Source organism: Nyctereutes procyonoides, unplaced genomic scaffold (assembly GCF_905146905.1).
Source record: "Nyctereutes procyonoides isolate TBG_1078 unplaced genomic scaffold, NYPRO_anot_genome, whole genome shotgun sequence".
In the NCBI taxonomy this organism is placed as follows: Eukaryota; Metazoa; Chordata; class Mammalia; order Carnivora; family Canidae; genus Nyctereutes; species Nyctereutes procyonoides.
In genome coordinates, this window is record NW_026575030.1 from 16,084,929 (window position 1) to 16,104,427 (window position 19,499).

A 19,499-nucleotide genomic window follows, 5' to 3' on the forward strand; every position below is an offset into this window, starting at 1 on the left:
ACAAACACCACTGTGCAGTGCATGTTAGTTTTACTCCCTGTAAACAGCCTTCTCTCTCAAACCTACTATCTCCCCCTTGCAGAGATCAGTGACCATTTAATTTTTTACTTAGTACAGTGCCCAATGTACTGCTGGCATTCAATAAATAATGATCAACAGTTTGGCATCTCTGTTTGAAAATCAGCAAATTAAGAGGAAAAAAACCTGTTGTCCACTGATTGTTGCCACAGGAATGGCTGAAGCTTGAGGGATGCTACTCTCCATGGTAACGGTAACCTGCCCTGGAACCTTGGGGGGAAGTGACAAGGTAGAAGGTGGAGCAGGAGCAATGGGACGGCTAGGCATGGTGGGCTTCGGGGGCGGCTGCAAACAGAAAACCACACGAAACATATCAATAGCTTTTTATGAGTGATGCATTCATTCTATAGTTAAAAGTACACAAATCAAACCTGGAGAACACCAGGAGAGATCTAGAAGCCTTATATATTTTATCTCTTAGCATCACAGCTTTTCCATTGAAGTACTGGCATTTCCATGTTACAGATGAGGAAACATACAAAGCAAGGCTATGTCACCTGCTCAAAGCCACACAGACCGTAAAAATTGGAACTGGGACCAAGGCCCAGATCGTATGGCTCACAGCCCACATTCTTTCTTCTATACAGTTCTGCATCCTAAGTTTGGGTGGAAGTAAATAAAACTCCCAGTAACTGAAACGTAGCTACGAAGTAAAATACAAGGCAATATTTTCGGATACCCCCGTATTACCAAGTTTTAAAACAAAATTTTGGAGAAGAGTGCCACTCCAAGATAAAATCTGAGTTAGCATGCCCATAACTTGAATAAAATCAATGTCAAAATGGACACTAGAAAAGATCCTGTGATGCCAACTGCCCAGCGGCACAAGACTAGGCACTGCAGAATAGCAGAGCTCTAAGTGACAGAGAAGAGCTATACTGGTGGGTCAAAAAGAAAACACTAAGATCCTGGATATGGCCTAAGACTTTGTGAAAATTGTCAGGAAGATTATTAGCCAGTCTTTTTAGCTGTGGTTTAATGTGAAATTTAAAACCTCTCCATTACCTTCATAAGTCCCTCCGAAAAGGAGAGTGGCACTGCTGGCGTCAGATGTGCTGGTGGGGCTGTCACTGTGACGGGTGTGCCCGATGCAACAGCATGGTGTGTAGACAACATCTGCACCTGTGGATAGGGCCTTACCACAACAGGCTCTTGCTTCTCTTCTCGGGACTGTAGGGAGCTGCTGGAACCCATGTGCTCCCTGGCAGTGACTTCAGCCTCTCGACTAGATTCATCATTGACTAGTAAGGACAGAAAGGGAGAAATAGCATGTCATATGCTTCCAATATTAATTAATATTAATGAATTACACAGCACATACAAGAGTGGCATTGGCATACAGGTAAATTTCAGGGTTGATAAAGTGGCTATTTCCTTGTGAGATTTTCTTAAGGAGAATTTGGGCATTAGGTTCTCCAACAGATATCAAACCCAAGAGCCGCACCCATGGAACACAGGCCTTTTTTTTGGATATTGTAGCTTTTCCACTCCTATGAACAAAGGGCCTGATAACTATCTAAAATGAACTCAAACAGTTGAAAGAGCAATAAAAAATATGACACTTTCATTTAAGACATTTATTTAAAAAGTTATAAGAACCTAACATTAGGGATGGTTGGGTGGCTGAGCGGTTGAGCATCTGCCTTTGGCTCAGGGCATGATCCTGGGGTCCAGGATCAAGTCCTGCGCTGGGTTCCTTGCAGGGAGCCTGCTTCTCCCTCTGCCTATGTTTCTGGCTCTCATGAATAAATAAAATCTTTAAAAAAAAAACACAAAAAAACCCCTAACATTAAAATGATAATTTAAATATAATTTATTTAATTTTTAATTTTTAAAAAGATGTTATTTATTTATTCATGAGAGACACACAGAGAGAGGCAGACACAGGCAGAAGGAAAAGCAGGCTCCCCGCCGAGAGCCCAATGTGGGACTCGATCATGCCCTGAGCCAAACAAAGGCAGAAGCTCAACCACTGAGCCACCCAGGCATCCCCCTAAATACAATTTTTTAAAAGACTTTATTTATTTACTTGTGAGAGAGACGGCACAAGTATGCATGAGAGGGAGAAGCAGATTCCCCACCGAGTGTAAACTCGAGGACCCTGGGGTCATGACCCGAGCCAAAGTCAGACAGTTAACCAACTGAGCCACCTAGGTGCCTCTAAATATAATTCTTAAGTCCAAGAACATGTAGGTTTTCAAAACAAATGTCCTACAAAGCCAACATGGAAATATCCATCATTATTACAATGTACACAGCCTTTGAAACTCAACAATTCCACTTACGGGAATATATCCTATAGATACATGGCATATGTGTAAAATGACTTGCGTACAAGATTATTTGTTTCACCATTTTTATTCCTATAAAGGAAGTTTTAAAACCTACATGTCTATCAACAGGAGACTTGCTATCTTTATAAATTATGTTATACTCCCATAACAGACCACCATGCAACTTATAAGAATAGAACAAGGAAGCTTTTTAGGTATCTCATGATAGTGAGCATTATGCAAAAATATCTTATATAGATGAAAAACCAAGGTGAAAAATAGTGAAAAAGTAATGAAATACACACAAACATGTGTTTGTTTATTTTCTTATGTAGAAACATAACTCCCAAAGCATCTTGATTTTTTGATGGGAAAGAAAGTGGATTCTAACAGGGATAAGAGATACTTTTCACTGTACACTTTTTCTTTTTAAGATTTTATTTATTTATTCATGAGAGACACAGAGAGAGAGAGAGCAAGAGAGGCAGAGACACATGCAGGGAGCCTTTTGTGGGACTTGATCCCAGGACTCCAGGATCATGCCCGGGGAGGAGAAGGCAGGCACTAAACTGCTGAGCCACCCAGGGATCCCAACACTGTACACTTTCTTTGGGATTTCTGGACCATGAGAACATGTAACCTATTTAAAATCTAAGTTAAAAAATCAAGGACCTAATTTAATGAAACAGTTTGTGAAAGTATTATCTCATACTTGTCTATCATTTCCCCAAAATAATATTAACCACTTTCTAAACATAGAGATTATACTTACATAAAAAGTTCAAGAGTCCGTAAAACTGAAGAAAATAAACCTGCTCCCGAAGTCTATTCCCCAAAGGCACCAAGTGTTAGTTAGTATGTTGATAAAGCCTTCAGTTACTTCTCACCTCTTTAATTTTGGGTGGGTTTTATTTATATAGCTTTTCACTGAACTGTAATTTTCATAAAGTGCACAAATGTTAATTGTACAGCTCAATGAACTTACACAAACTGAATATACCTAAGTAACCAACACCCAGCTTAAGATGCAAAACATTCCCCAGAAGCCTTCTGTTTTGCTGGATTCCACTCACTATCCCTTCCAAGGGTACTCACTATCCTAACTCCTAGCACCACAGATTACCATTATTTATTTTTGAACTTTATATAAATAGACTCATAGCAACGTACCCTTTTGTATCTTGCTTCTTTCACTAATAGGTATGAGATCCATGTATGTCACTGCATGAGCTACAGATTTTTCAATGTCAGTAATAGCAGGTCATTGTGGGAATCAATCACAAATTACCCATTTTACTATTGATAAGCATTACAATAGTTTTTAGTTTTTTGCTTTATATGAATAGTAGTGCTAGTAATATTCCCATATAGTCTTTTGATGAACTATTTACCATTTCTATTGGATAAACACCCAGAACTGAAACTGCTGAGTAATACTGAATATACACTACATCATTAAAAAAATGCTAATTGAAATTCCATTGCATAGAAATACTGTAGTTTTGTTTTGTTTTAAAGTATGCCCCCAAGCCCAGCGTGGAGCCTAGCTCGTAGCTTGAAATCATGACCGGAGATCAAGACCTGAGGTAAGATCAACAGACAGATGCTTAATCAATTAAGCCACCCACGTACCCCAACTATAGCTTTTTAATTTTTTTTTAAATTTTATTTATTTATGATAGGCACACAGTGAGAGAGAAAGAGAGAGAGGCAGAGACACAGGCAGAGGGAGAAGCAGGCTCCATGCACCGGGAGCACAACGTGGGATTCGATCCCGGGTCTCCAGGATCGCGCCCCGGGCCAAAGGCAGGCGCCAAACCGCTGCAACACCCAGGGATCCCAACTATAGCTTTTTAAAGCATTATCACTGATGGGTTTTTAGGTTATTTCCAATTTTTTTTTGCTAGTATCAACAACTCTGGGATAAAAATCCATATGTACTTCGAGCTCTTGTTCAATGATTTCCTTATGAAAATTTCTGAAAGTACATGTGCTGAATGAAAAGACTGACGTATGTCTTACATTTTGTTATATACTGATTTTTCTCCCTAGTCATTCAGATTTTTTTTTAATTTTGATTTTTAAAACCACTTTATGGGTTACAGGTATTAAGAAGGGCATTTGTGAGGAGCACAAGTTGTTATATTTAAGTGATGAATCACTAAATTGTACACCTGAAACCAGTATTACCTGATATGTTAACTAACTAGAATTTTTTAAAAAACTTGGAATCAAAACAAACAAATAAAACTACTTCACTGATATACAATTTACATACAATAAAATGGCTATTCTAAGAGTGGAGAGTTCAACAAGAGTATTTTTAACTTTCTTACCAACAACCTAAGAGCAGACTGGTTGGGTCAAACCAATTAATTAACCACTTCCAAAGTGTTCTACCATGTTATATTCCCATCAACCAGTGTATTAGTGTTCTAGCAGCTCTTCATCCTCACAATTCTTGATACACAGATATTCTAGTGGGTATATAGTGGGTCTCTCATTGTGGTTTTAATTAGAATTTCCATGATGACTAGTGATGTTGAAATTCTTTAATAGGATCACAGGCCATTCATATATACATATCTTCCTTTGCGAAGTATGTTTGTCTTTTGTCCATTTTTTTAGTCCATCAGCTTTACTGAGGTACAAGTTACATAAAAATCCACTAACCCTTTATACACAATTACATAAAATTCATAAAAGTAAACAGTACTACGGGGCTCTTGTGTGGCTCAGTCAGTTAAGCACCTGACTCTTGATTTCAGTTCAGGTCATTGATCTAAGGGTCGTGAGATCATGCCCTGTATCAGACTCCATGCTGGGTATGGAGTCTCCTCTCCCTCTGTCCCTACCCGCTCTAAAAAAAAAACTATACAGAAGTATAATCACAATACAGTACAATCATAATACATTTTCCATTATTCTCATTGGTTCATTCATACCCCTTTGCAGGCAATTCCCTCCCTCCTCCCACCCTCCTATCCCTTAAAAACCATTCATCTGCTTTCTAGGACTATAGTTTTGTGTTTTCTGGAATTTCATACAAACAGAATCATACAATATGTGGTCCTTTGTTTTTTTAAAGATTTACTTATTTTTTATTTATTTTTTTTTTAATTTTTATTTATTTATGGTAGTCACACACAGAGAGAGAGAGAGAGAGGCAGAGACACAGGCAGAGGGAGAAGCAGGCTCCATGCACCGGGAGCCCGACGTGGGGATTTGATCCTGGGTCTCCAGGATCGCGCCCCGGGCCAAAGACAGGCGCCAAACCACTGCACCACCCAGGGATCCCAAGATTTACTTATTTATCTGAGAGAGAGAGAGAAAAAGAGAGAGAGAAAAAAAATTCTAAGCAGATTCTTTGCTTAGCTCAAGGTGGGTCTTGATCCCAAGACGCTGAGACCACCATTTATGCTAGAACCAAGAGTTGGACGCTCAACTAACTGAGCCACCCAAGCACCAGAGTACAATATGTGGTCCTTCATGTCTGCTTCCTTCTCTTAGTACAGTTGACTCTGGAACAATGTCGGTTTCAATTACATGGCTCCACTCATATGTGGATTTTTTTTGGATAAATACAGTACATTGCTATAAACTGTTTTTCTATGCTTTTCTTAAATTCTTTTCTCTGGCTTATTATAAAAATATAGCATATAATACAGATAAAAATATAAATATGGATTGATTGTTTATCAGTAAGGCTTCTATTCAACAGTAGGCTATTAGTAGTTAAGTTTCTGGGAAGTCAAAGTTATACTCAAATTCCTGACTGCAAAGAGGGTCAGTGACCCCAACCCCCGGGTTATTCAAGGGTTAACTGTATTAATATTTTTGAGTTTCATCTATGTTGCTCTATATGCTAGCAGTTTCTTTTTAATGTTGAATTGTATTCCACTGTACATATAAACCAAACTTAAGTCACCAGCTAATAATTCCTGGGTTGTTTCCAGTTTTTGGCTGTTACGAATACGGTTTCTATGAACACTGAAGTATGGGTCTTTGGACATATTTATCTTGGGTAAATATCTAGGAACAAGTTGCTGGGTTGTATGGTTAAGTTTATATTTAACTTTATAAGATACTGCCAAATCCTTTCCTAAAGTGTCTAGATTATCTGGCATTCTCATCAACAATGTATGAATTCTACTTGTTCCACAAACACATCAAACTTGGTATTATTGGTCTTTTAATTTTAGTCATTCCACTGGATGTGTACTATTTTGTGGTTTCAATTTGCATTGATCTGAAGACTAATATTACTAAGTATCTCATATGTGCTTACTGGACATTCAGATAGCATCTTTGGTGATGTGTCTATTCAAATATTTTGCCCATTAAAAAAAAAAATCAGGGATGCCTGGGTGGCTCAGTGGTTAAGCATCTGCCTTCGGCTCAGGGTATAATCCCAGAGTCCTGGGATCGAGTCCTGCATTGGGCTCCCTGTATGGAGCCTGCTTCTCCCTCTGCCTGTGTCTCTGCCTTTCCCTCTGTGTCTCTCATGAATAAATGAATGAAATCCTAAAAAAAAAAAAAAAATCAGGTTGTCTTACATAGCAAAAGCTACTGAGTTATAAGAGTTCTTTGTATATTCAGGATATAAATCCTCTGCAGATATATTTATTGCATCCATCTTCTCAATTTGTGGCTTGCCTTTTTATTTTGTTAATAGTGTCTTCTGAAGAGTAGATATTTTGAATTTTGATAATGTATAATATACCTGTTGCTCTTGTAATTAGTATTAATCAGTGTTTTTTGAAACCTAAAGAATTTTTGCTCACCCCAAAGTCATAAGCAATTACCATATTTTCTTTTAGAAACTTTAAGTTTTACATTTAGAGATACACTGTGACTTAATTCTTGTGTATGGCGAAAGTAAAGGTCAAGGTTCATTTTTTCCATTTGGATACGGTTTTGTTGAAAAGACTATCATTTCCCTATTGAATTACCTATGTATTTTTGTCAAAAATCAAACGACCATTATGTGTGGGTCTATTCCTGGATCCTCCATTTTCAATGGTCTGTATCTCTATCTTTATGCCAATATCATACTGTCTTGATTGGCATAGCTCTATAGCAAGTCTTGAAATAAGGTAGTAGAGTCCTCCAAGTTTATTTTCTTTTTTAGGGGTCAAAATTACTTTGGCTATTGTTGGTCCTTCAATTTCCACATAAATATAAATTCAGATTGACAATTTTTACAAAAGCACAGGATAGGATTTTGATTAGAATTTTTTTCAATCTACAGATCCCGTTGGGTAGAACAAGTATATTAAAAATACTGGGTGTTTCAATAGATGAACATGATTGGGCACCTCATTTATCTGGGTTTTTCATTGTCTTCAGTCACATTTTTCAGTTTTCTAATCCCAAGTCCTATATAATACATTTTGTTAAATTTATCCTTGAGTGTTTTGTGGGGCTTTTTTTTTTGGATGCTATTACAAATGATATTTAAAAATTTCACTGTTTATTGCTAGTACTAAAAATATAATTGGTTTTTATATGTTGAACTTTTTTCCTGCAACCTTTACTGATTTCACTTACTAGTTCTAACACCTTTTTAAATATATGATCTTTATATAAGATCATATTGTGAACCTTCCGTGTTGTCCAAACAGATTTTCTCCTGATTAAATCTTTAAGGGAAATGGACAATTTCATAACTTTCCCCCAAATCTATCTGTCCGGGAAGACTGTGATTTTTGACAATTTCAGTACGATATAATGTACTGGCTATCTCCTGTTAAGCTCTTTTTAGAATCATTTAGGACCAAAAGAATCTTGAAAGAATAGTTAAGAAAACTTGCAATCCATACTTCTGAACTTTTTTTTTTTTTTAAGATTTTATGGATTTATTCATGAGACACACAGAGAAAGAGGCAGAGACATAGGCAGAGACATAAGCAGGACTTGATCCCAGGATCATGAACTGAGCTACAGGCAGACAGTCAACCACTGAGCTACCCTAGTACCCCCATACTTCTGAACTTTGAACATATATTTAAAATCCTGATATGCTTCAGATCTCATATTAGTTCTTCTGATAAAAGCAATAGAAAATACAGAAAAATATTTAACTCCTTACGGAAAACTTGTTTTCTTTCTGAGAATCACTGAAGGAAAAAACATACACACTATTTAAAAGTGTCAAATTATAGGCAATTTTGGTCTAAGTCAATGATATCCCTCTCAACAAAATCTTAGGGCAATTATTGCTCATTGACACCATTTTTAATAAGTAGCAAAATTCTCTGCAAATAGACATTCAAAAATACTCTTTTAAACTACTCTCCTTGGGGCAGCCCGGGTGGCTCAGTGCTTTAGCGCAGCCTTCAGCCCAGGGCCTGATCCTGGAGACCTGGGATCGAGTCCCACATCGGGCTCCCTGCAAGGAGCCTGCTTCTCCCTCTCCCTGTCTCTGCCTCTCTCACTGTCTCTCATGAATAAATAAAATCTTAAAAAAAAATAAACTATTCTCCTTTAAATTATTCCATGAACTTATACCAAAGACAAAATATTGTCAAAAATATTTGTTAAGGAGCAAAGAAGTTTAAGTAGCTCTATAAGGACTTGCTGATTACTACTTTGTACCCTACAATGTAGCAAGTATAGTACATACAAAGGTACACAAGGTTCTAGGTTCCAGAAAATGGTTCCAGCCTTCATTCTAGGCGGTCCTATCCCTGACTCTTGTGGTCTAGTCAGCAAAGACCTCTTAGAGAATATGATATCTGAGATGAAACCTCAAGGAATGACAGGAATTTATAAAATAAGTGAGTGTAAGAAGGAAGGAGACTGTGGCAAAAGGAACAGAATATATAAAGTCTACAGGTCAAAAATATTGGGAACGTTTTCTCATTTATTTAGAAAATGACTAGTTACTATTAAGCAGGAGACATAAAGTAGCTTAAAATTACTTCAAGTCCTAAGAGAACTAAGATAAATTTGTTACAAAAACTAAGTTGGAGGAGGGATAATGAGGCTGAAGCACCAGACAAAGGTCCATAGCTCACATATAAGAGCCAGAGAGCAAGAGTGAGAGAGGGAGCAATAAAGATGATGCCTGTGTTCCTGGTTTGAACAATGAGCTCACAGTGGTACTTTACTTAGCAATGTCATCTTTTTACTTGATGTAGAGAAAAAAAAAAAGACTACTTGATGGAGTACCTCAACTTCAGCCCTGTTAACTGGATTGGATAGTTTGTTGTAGGGGACTGTCCTGTCCATTTTGGATGTTTAGCAGCATCCTTGGTCTTTAAATATCAGATGCCAACAGCACCCCCTAGTTGTGACAACCAAAAACGTATCCACACATTGCCAAATACTCCCTGGACTGCAAAATCATCCCTGCTGAGGACCACTGATCTTTAGCATTCAAAGGGCATACAACTAAAAGCTAAATGTGTATATGTGTATATATTCAGTTGGCCCTTGAACAATGAGGAGGTTAGGGGTGATGACCATACCTACAGTCGAAAATCTGCATATAACTTTTGACTCGCTAAGAGCTTAACTAATAACCTACTGCTGACTGGAAACCTTGCCTATAACACTCAATTAACATGTATTTTGTATATTATATATTATATTCTTATAATAACGTAAGCTACAGAGAAAATATTAAAATCATAAGAAAGGCAAAATACATTTGTAGTGCTGTATTACCTTTATTACAAAATATCCACATGGACAGCCCGGGTGGCTCAGCGGTTTAGTGTTGCCCTCAGCCCAGGGTGTGATCCTGGAGACCCGGGATCGAGTCCCACGTCGGGTTCCCTGCATGGAGCCTGCTTCTCCCCCTGCCTGTCTCTCTGCCTCTCTCTCTCTCTCTGCCTCTCATGAATAAATAAATACAATCTTTAAAAAAAAAATATCCACACATAATGGACTTGTACAGTTCAAACCTGTGTTTTTCAAGGGCTCACTGTACTTTTTTTTTAAAACCTTCTTTCCTAGCTCATAAGTCTCCTAAAAGGTAAGAATTATGCCTTACACACCTTTGTACTCCCTCATGGCACTATTACACCTCTTGGCCTTAAAGACCACATTAATGTAGTTCTCGTAGGCATGCTTTGTTCTAAGTTTCACATATACTCCAGTACATGTGAAAGGATTAAAAAATAATTTTTATTTATTTATTTTATTTTATTAAAAAAAAGAATTTTTAAAAACCTTGTTTATTTATTCATTTTTAAGGCAGGGGTGGGGCAGGGGAGAGAGAGGGCTAATCTTAAGTAGGCTTGATGCCCAGCACAGAAACTGAGGTGGGTCTCAATCTCACAACCCTGAGATCATGACTTTAGCTGAAATCAAGAGTCAGATGGTTAATCAACTGAGCCACCCAGGCGCCTCCAAAAACCTTGTTCAAACTAGAATTGTAATATATCCTTTCTTCAAATTCAATAACCTAGTATTTCCTAAAACCCCACAAGGCATTTGCTAATTTTTAAATTAAAAAACCTGCAATATTCTTAAAGAAGCAATATAGAGGGATATCACATATCTCACCTGTGGCAGCTGGGTTTATCAATCCTGCAGAACCACTGTTTGCAATCTGTGAAGGCGCCTGGCTTAGCCCAGTGGAAGGGGTTCCTAATCGAGGAAACTGTTGAGAACTCATTTCCACCTGCAGTGCATACAGTCATATGGTTATTACTAAATTCTCACATTAGAATCAATGATGAGAAATCAAAGCATCTCCAATACCTATGCTGTCCCTCAGAAAAGCAAATGCAGCATCATTCACCTACAGCAATTACTTGTGATCAACATATGTAGCAGAAACGGTCTAAATTCTGTAAGTGTTTAAGGGACACGGGTTCGAGTAATAGTAAAATCATCTGTGTGGTGTTGAGGGAACTATGACACTCGGTAAATACTTATGGATTGCCACTCTGAAAAAATCAACACTGAATCCCGTACGACAGCTATATGACAGGTATTAGCACGATACACTATGTATCCCATACACAGATTTACGGAAAATGGCATGTTCCTTTGGAATACTGAAGCTCACACCAAGGTGGACACAACTGTCAGCAGTATGTCAAAGGAGATACCGAGGGGAGATGCCCTGTTCTAAGAAATCAGAAATCTTACTTGCCTCAAGACCTAATCCAAAAGCAACTCTGAAATGCTTTTCCGCACAGGCCTCCCTTTACAGATTTCCTCCCTTCTCTCGCAGACCCCCTGCCCCCACCGAGCCGGAGGGACCAGAGACCTTCGCCACTTTCTCTAAGAAAGGCGACCCCCACTTCTTCCTCAGCAGCCACGCTCTACCGACATTCCCAATTCGCACACAACCCCACCCCCACCCCGAAGCCCACCGCTGAGACCGCAGAACGCGGGTTTGCAGAGACACTCCGGGTGTCAGCGACTTTGTCTTGGCGAGGAGGGAGGACGGCGTTCCGGGGAGCCCCAGGACTAGCGGCGTGCCTCTTTACCTGCAGCCACCGCCCGCCGCCCGCACCTCCCGCTTCCATCTCGCCGGGCTGGGGATGCCGCGGGGGGCCCATCTTGGTAACAGAGCTGGACCCCCGGGTCGCGGAGAGGGCTCCTGCCCAAGCGCGCCTGGGGCCCGCCGCTGTCCAGCCCCGCCGGCCCCGCGCACCCCCGCCACCCCGCCACCCCGCCAAGGCTGGGATCCAGCCTTCTTCCCCCGAGCCTGCCCCTACCTCCCCCGCCCGCCCATTGGCCCCACACCAGGCGCGTCACTCGCGGGACCGCACCAATCCGCGGAGCCCTGCGCGCTCTGATCCCGCCCCTCCCTCCCGCCGACTCCCAGCCAATCACGCGCGAGCCTCGCCGGGGCAGCCCAAACCCCTCGAGGCTGAGCCAATGGCAGAGCAAGGCCAGCGCTCCCGGAGAGGGGGGCGGGGAAGCAGGAGGCCCCGCCTCGGCCGGGGTCTGAAAGCGGCGGGCGCAGGGCCCGGATGTGGAGAGTCACTTTAAACTGCTCCAGGAGCCAAACTCCCTGGGCCGCCCGCCCGCCGGCGCTTCCCCGACCGCTCCACTTACCCGCCAGGGCCCACGCCCGCCACGCCCCCAAGCCCGAAACAGCCCACCCCTCCCGGAGCCTCTCCCTTCCGTGCCGCAGGACACCAGGTTCCTGCCGCCGGCCCAACCGCCGTGCTCAGCTCGAGAAAGAGCCTTGGTCTGAGCTGCAGGAGCCGAAGCACCGCTGCCCTTCCCCAGGGACGCACAGAGGGACGGACGCTGCAGCCCGGCTCGGCCGCCCCGCCCCCTCGTCTCCTCCCCTCTCCTCCCCTCCCGGGCGCCCGTCCCGCCATTACCTGGGTGCTGCGCCGAGGGGCCGTCGCGCCACCTCGAGCTCGCTCCCGTGCGCTCTCCGCCCGTGGGGCCGACGTCCTCGGGCTCCGGACCAGCCGCCGCAGCCGGGGCGCTAGCACTCTGTCCCCCACCCCTCAGCCCAGCGCCGCTGCTTCCGCCGCCGTAACGAGCCTCTCACCTATTGGCTGGGTCAAGCCCCGCCCCCCTCTGGGGAAGCCAGTCACCGCTCAGTGTGAGCGGGAGATCGGACGGGCCTGCCCAATGGGCCCGCGGGGGCCTCTGGGAAATGTAGTCTCCGGGGCCAGGAGGGCGGGCCTGGGCGGGATCTGCAGGCGACCCGGCCGGTGCAACACACCCCTTTGCTGCTTGGAGTGGGTTTTCTGCCTTTTTTCGTTGCCTCGTAAAGAGGTAGCGGATCCCACCCTTTTCCTCCACTGATGGCACTAGATTTCATTTTCCCAAGGGAGGTGCGGCACGGGAAAAGGGTAATGGAGGCCGACTGCAGCGGGGCGAAGAGGCCGCAGCAGGACCGAGGGTGGTCCTGCCTGTGCTCACTTCCCCGCGCCGCGTTGTGGAACTTGATGTCACCACCCAAGGCGACGGCTGGCGAAGCCTATGCATCGTTGGGGAATCGGGCGCGCTGAACTGGAGCAGCTGTGTTGGGTTTGCAACCAGCGCGCCGCCCAGAGAGCCGTGAAGGCAGCCCCAGGCCGTGCACCTGGGGGTAAAGGCGGCTGGCTCCGAGCGGCTCCCGGCGCACAACTCGGGCACTGTGCACTGGCTCCGTTGGTCTAGGCTACAAAGAAGCGAAAGGGGATGGTGCTGCTTTGTTGTTGTTTCGTTTGGGGTAGAGGATTGGAGTTTGCACACTTGTGGAAGTCTTTTTTTTTTTTTAAGATTTTATTTATTTATTCACAAGAGACACACAGAGAGAGGCAGAAACACCGGCAGAGGGAGAAGCAGGCTCCCTGCAGGGAGCCCGATGTGGGACTCGATCCCGGGACTCCAGGATCACGCCCTGGGCCAAAGGCAGGCTCTAAACCGCTGAGCCACCCAGGGATCCCCACACTTGTGGAAGTCCTAGCCAAAAATCTTGAAGCAAAATTCGGATCTGTTAATAGACATTACTTGCCCCTTCTCCTTTCCCAGTTGGTAATTTAGGCCTGGAGTTTTGTGGCTAGTTAGAAATAAGTAGTGGTGAAGTTCCTCCTTCCTATCCTGCACAGCTGGGTAAGATAACTGCTTGCTAGGAAGACAGTAGCTCATAGCAACAAGGTTGACTCTCAAGTACCCTCTCCTTCCTCAAGCTACTTTCCTTCCCTCTTCAAATTTCTTCTAAATGTAACTGATGTGATACCCTTGAGCCTCCTCTTTTCTTAGGCAGTCTATGACTCCTGCTGGATTCTGCTCCTGCAACCCTTCTCAAACTGCTTCCCAAAAGTTGCCGGTGATCTGTTTTATGGAGTGGTCCTTGCTTAGCTCTTACCATGTCTTACTGACAGTAATTCCATTTAACGTTTATCCCGTGACCTCTATAACCACGCTCTCTCCTGGTTCTACTCCTATCCATATCAAGCTCCATTATACTTCTTTTTTCTCACAAATACAGCACTTGCCAAGGGCCCAACCGTCTTATAATGCTCTACTATCTTCCTAACTAGTTTAATGCGTTCTTGAAAATGACTCAAAATCTTATCCACACAGTGACTTCTCTCTGAGTTGTACACCTACAGTTCCACAAATATGTCTCCCAACCCTCTGAAAGGTAACAGATTGAACACCTTTTTTGATTTGCCTTATCTATGCCCTCCTTCTGATTTCTGGGTTTGATGAATGACATCACCATCCTCTCTGCCTTTGGCTTTATTGTTGTTATTTTTCACTTTTCTATCACCCAGTGTCACCATATGTACCTCTGTACTGCCTTTCCAGTGGCTTCCATAATCTTGGCTCGAGCTTTCACTATTTCTTGTCTGGATTATAGTAGTGCTGTAATCGAGTGCCCCCACCTGAATCTCTTTCTACTCCCAGTATGACCTCCACAGACTTCTTTTTCTAAAACATTAATATGAGTCCATTCTTCCCTTCTATGATGTTCCAATAACTTCAGAATAAATCTTTAAATCCAGTATTCAAGGTCTTGATAATTTAGTCCCTCCAACTCAAACATAGGATACTCTCTCAACAGTAGTTTCCACCAATTCTCCACATAGTTTGACTTCCAGGGTTTTGCTCAAGGCTGATGTACCTTCTATAAGGCCTCAACCTTCAGCAATCACCTGGTAGAGTTCCACCAATTCTACACTACCTACCTGGAAAGAAAATTATTTATCTTCTCCTACAAGCCTTCCTTGAACTCCTCCCCCGTCCCCCCCCCCCACCCGCAGGATACTTTCTAAAACTTCTTCAGTACCTCTGATATAGCACTAATCTGTCTACTCTATATTCCTCCTGGAGTAGGCAGAGAGAGAAATTAATCATGTTTGTATCTCCAGTCAACAGGAAGGATTCAATAAATGTTTGCTGAGTATAGTCGCAAACACATCATAGTACATGGATGAAATCTGAGTTTTCCTCAGTTACTAGGGACAGCCTCTGCTGCTTTATTCATGCATGTCTCTGGTCCTTCATATCATGGACACTTGAAGGAAAATCCATGGTTATGTTGCTGGGTTTTAGAATCCCCACCACTGAGTTTGGTGTGCTGAAGGCACACCAAGACAATCCTTGTACCCCAGCTGGGCTGAGTCTTCCATACATCCCAAATATTCAAGCCTCCTGTCAGTTTCAGGTGCTTTTCTTGGGTCTTGATAATGATATTGCTCACATAAGGTAGTTTGGATGGATTGAGCAAAGACACCAACAAACACCACACACTGGGTGGTTATCTAAAGGAAGGCAAATAACTACTGCCCTCTACCAACAAAGAGGACAGGGTCTCAATGCAAGTGTCCTGTGGTAGTGAAGTGTCAGTGGGTGGCCTATAAGTGTTGGTGGAGCTGTAGTAGGCTTTTGGCACTGGACTCCTATGGTTCTCAGTCTGTAAGAACCTGAGTGGTCTAATGATACTCCTTGTGGTTCCTCTCAGTCCAGATGCTCCCCTTGGCCCAACTCTTAAGCCAGAGAAATCTAGTCTCATCCAGTTCACTCATCTGTAAAGTGAGAATGCCATTACTTATCTCCAAGTTATTGTATAGATTAAATGAGCTATAAAGGATGTGATGTTTTTGAACTTTATCATATCCATTGTTTTTATAACCTTCATCTCATTATTACTCAGGCGAGACTCACCATGTACTACCTCCTGGCACCACATTCTGTACCACTGTCCTTACCCCAAATGTACATGTGCTAGGTATGGTGGATAGATCGTAAGATGACTCCTTATGATCCTCTTTCTGGTGTTTATTCCCTTGTGTAATTCCTTTCCCATGAATGTGAGAAGGACCTGTGATTTGTTCTAATAGAAGATGGCAAAGATGATGAGATGTCACTTTCTTGACCATGTTATGTTCTATGAGACTGTTTTGCTGTCAGACTTGCTCTAGAGACTTCTATTTGGCCTGATAAAGCAGCCATGTGACATGGCAAGGAACCATAGGTGGCCTGGTAGGAACTGCAAGCAACCTCTAGGATTGGAGGGTGGCTTCCAGAAAACATCTGCAAGAGTTTAGACCTTCAGTCCTACACACCAAGGAAATGAGTTCTGTCAACAACTGGGTGAGCTTGGAAGCTGATTCTTCCTTAGTCAAGCTTCCAGATGAGAACCTAGTCCAGTTGATACCTTAATTGTCACATCTGGACTCTTGACCCACAGAAACTATGGGATAATAAATGTGTGTTGTGGGAGTCGGGTGGAGGATGGGGTAACTGGGTGATAGGCACTAAGGAGGGCACTTGATAGGATGAACACTGGGTATTATACTATATGTTGGAAAATTTAATTTAAAAAATATTTAAAAAATAAATGTGTGTTGTGTTAAGCTGCTAAGTTTGTGGTGGTTTGTTATGCAGCAATAGCTACCTAATACACCCAGGGTAGGTGGCATCTGACGCTAGGGCATCTCTTCTATAGGCTGTCTTGAGGGACTATTCTGTCCAAACGAGAAAGAATATAACTATCCAAACTTCTCAATTCTCTCCAGAATTTGAAAGTATATAATTTGAAATCTAGAGTAGAAGAGAAGGAGCAGAAGCTGAAAAGCCTGAGCTTCATGAAAGCCATGAGAAAAAATGAGCCAGAAATAGGCTGAAGCCATAGACAGAAAAGAGCAGCATGGAGTTCCTAAGGACAACTGGTCGTCAGGGGGAACCCATAAAAGCAGCAACACATGGGGGCCAATTCACCAGGCAGTGGAGGGGAGATGGATAAACATCTCTTAGAAAGTCAGAGCAACCAGCTGACTAAATCTCTTTACCTGACCAGGAGCCCTGTGGGTCTTCATCCACAGCCCACTCTTCATGAGCCAGAGTGAACCCATCTTCTTTATAGCCATTCACAACTTGTTGATAAATTCACATTAATTTGAGTGAGTCTCACTATAGCTGCCCAAACATGTCAATGTGAAGTATAAAGTCTGAAAGTGGACAGTGAAGAGTTGATATGGTGGATGCATTATCTATAAAGATCTAGATTACTGTCTCCTGCTCTGCCAAATTTCATCTGCTGCCTCATGATCCAGGGTGGCAGCACTGGCTCCTGCCATCTACTACTCTATTTCCATGCAACCGGTTTAATGTTAAGTGGACAGAAATTCAGTTGTGACACTAACCATGCAGTTAGTGCGAGCCTCACAGGTGGAGGGCAGAGTCCTCCACAGGCTGCCTTTACTTCGATGCCAGCCACAAGTCTCAGGGAGTTCCCAGGCCACCTGCACTTTTAACTTAACTGGCTAAAAATTCAGGGTTTCCCACGAATTTGTTTAATAATTCACTAGAATGATTCACAAAACTCAGGAAAGCATTATAGTTACAGTTTCATTATAAAGGATACACATAGAGATCTGAAAGGAAGGAAACACCTTCCATACCCTCTCTTTATAGAATTGGGGTGCATCACCCTCCCAGCACATCAGTGTGTTCACAAAACAGGATGCTCCTCTGAACTTCAATATCCAGAAACTTTATCATTGTTTTATTATGTAAGCATGATCACTTAAATCATTGGCCACATGATTGAATTCAATCTCCAGCCCCTTTTTCATCCTCAAAGCTGAAAGTCCCTGCCCTCTTCCCCAATCCTAAAGCTGCAGGGGTCACCTTATTAACATAACAAAATCACCCTCATCATCCAGGAAGTCCCAGATGTTTTTGAACCTTGATGCTAGGAACCCAGCACAAAGACCACACAAATTATTTAATATACCACACCATTACATCTGTATTTTAGCCAGGACTAAGGAGCAAAGAAGCCCCCCATCCCTTCCTCTTAAAGATACTTACTGGAAGCTGCACAGGACTATTCTGCTGATATCTAGTGGCTGGAACACAGACACTGTATTGCAAGGGACCCTGGGGACTGCAGGTGTTTTCTTTGACAGCAAAGTGTCTAGGTAAAAATTGAAAATACTATTTTTAGGAAAGGAGGGAAGATTGGTTATTCAGTAGGCAATGGGTGGTATTTGCACGGAACCCATGCAAAGGAGGGAAAGAAACACGAAAGGCAGAAAGTTTTTTCATTTCAGCCTCTGTGGGAAGTTGAGATGTCAAGGAACCCACTAACATAGCTGTGAACAGTTTCCATAGTAACAAATGCCAGTGTCCTGGCCCCCACCCTTGAGATCTGGTGATGGCTGCCAGAAGCAGAACTGTGAGTATGACCACATTAGAGGCTAGGTTACTGTCTATGGTGTCAAGAAGGACAAGAGAAATCACCCCAGCATCCAGAGGCGAAGACAATAGCACACATCCCAATGGAACAGACAGGATGAATGGGCCACTTATTCCACCAATAGACTGAGTGACAGGCATTCTGCAGAGGCTAGTTATGCAGAGCCAGTGAAACAGATCCATCACCACCCTAGGAAAGCATTATATAAAGACAATAAAACTTCCCTGCAGAGGGATAGAGACAGTTACAGCACTGACTGTTATGACGATATCTTTACTCCCAGGCTTGTGTGACCATAGAAATCCCAGTGAAGAACCATTGTTCAAACACTTTTTGTAGAAGAATGTGACTGAACACTGCAATGAGCAACTGGTGTTTTGGCTAATCCATAGTCCTTCCTTTTTAGGGAAGTTTCATTCCCACAACCCCATGTGATGTGATGACCATCACATGGCCCTGTCCCCTGACCTCTTGGATGGGTGTAGGTCCTGCTGGAAGAGTGAGTCCTCTCCCACAACCTGGAAACTGGTGTGAAGACATGCAGAGATTGAATGAGAATGGAGCCCAGTCACCTCATGGCAGCCCTTTGAGGTTCCTGGTACACAGGATGCCAGAGAGGCCTGGGCTCCCACTCTTCCTGGAGTCTGCTCCTTATACTCTTCTTTGGGCTCTCTGTGCTTTCCAGTATGTGTCTGAATTAGTTTTTTATTCTGTTATAGCAAATTACCACAAACTGAAAGAACCCACATTTATTGTCTTAGTGTTCCACAGGTCATCTGTCCAATGAGAATCTCACCTGGTGTCAGGCAGGCTGCTCTCTCTTCTGGAGGCTCTAGGGAGAATCCGTTTCCTCACTTATTTGGGTTGATGGCAGAATTCAGTTCCCTGTGGCTGTGGGTCCAAGGCCTTGTTTTCCTACTGCTGTCAGCTAAGGACTCACATTTCTTGGACGTGGGCCCCTTCCTCCATCTCTAAAGCCAGCAACGTAAGTTGGGTCCGTCCCATTTTTCAAATCTCCTCTC

The 19,499-nt window shown here is 42.9% G+C and overlaps 1 protein-coding gene across 6 annotated transcripts in view; it reads right to left on the bottom strand.

Moving 5' to 3' along the window:
- SAP130 (Sin3A associated protein 130) overlaps positions 1-12,785 on the bottom strand; it is an 83,386-nt gene extending 70,601 nt beyond the window's left edge. For 2 of the 6 annotated variants that reach the window (XM_055316505.1, XM_055316503.1), the window contains exons 1-4: positions 12,650-12,785; positions 10,866-10,983; positions 1,084-1,319; positions 205-363 (exon numbers count right to left, since the gene is read on the bottom strand). In XM_055316505.1, the coding sequence (XP_055172480.1) occupies positions 205-363; positions 1,084-1,319; positions 10,866-10,977 (507 nt within the window). In that variant the 5' untranslated portion in view covers positions 10,978-10,983; positions 12,650-12,785. Of the gene's footprint in view, positions 1-204; positions 364-1,083; positions 1,320-10,865; positions 10,984-11,800; positions 11,888-12,649 lie in introns of those variants that run through there. The other 4 variants (XM_055316509.1, XM_055316508.1, XM_055316507.1 and 1 more) reach the window with 3 other exon arrangements.
- Positions 12,786-19,499: the final 6,714 nt, after the last annotated feature.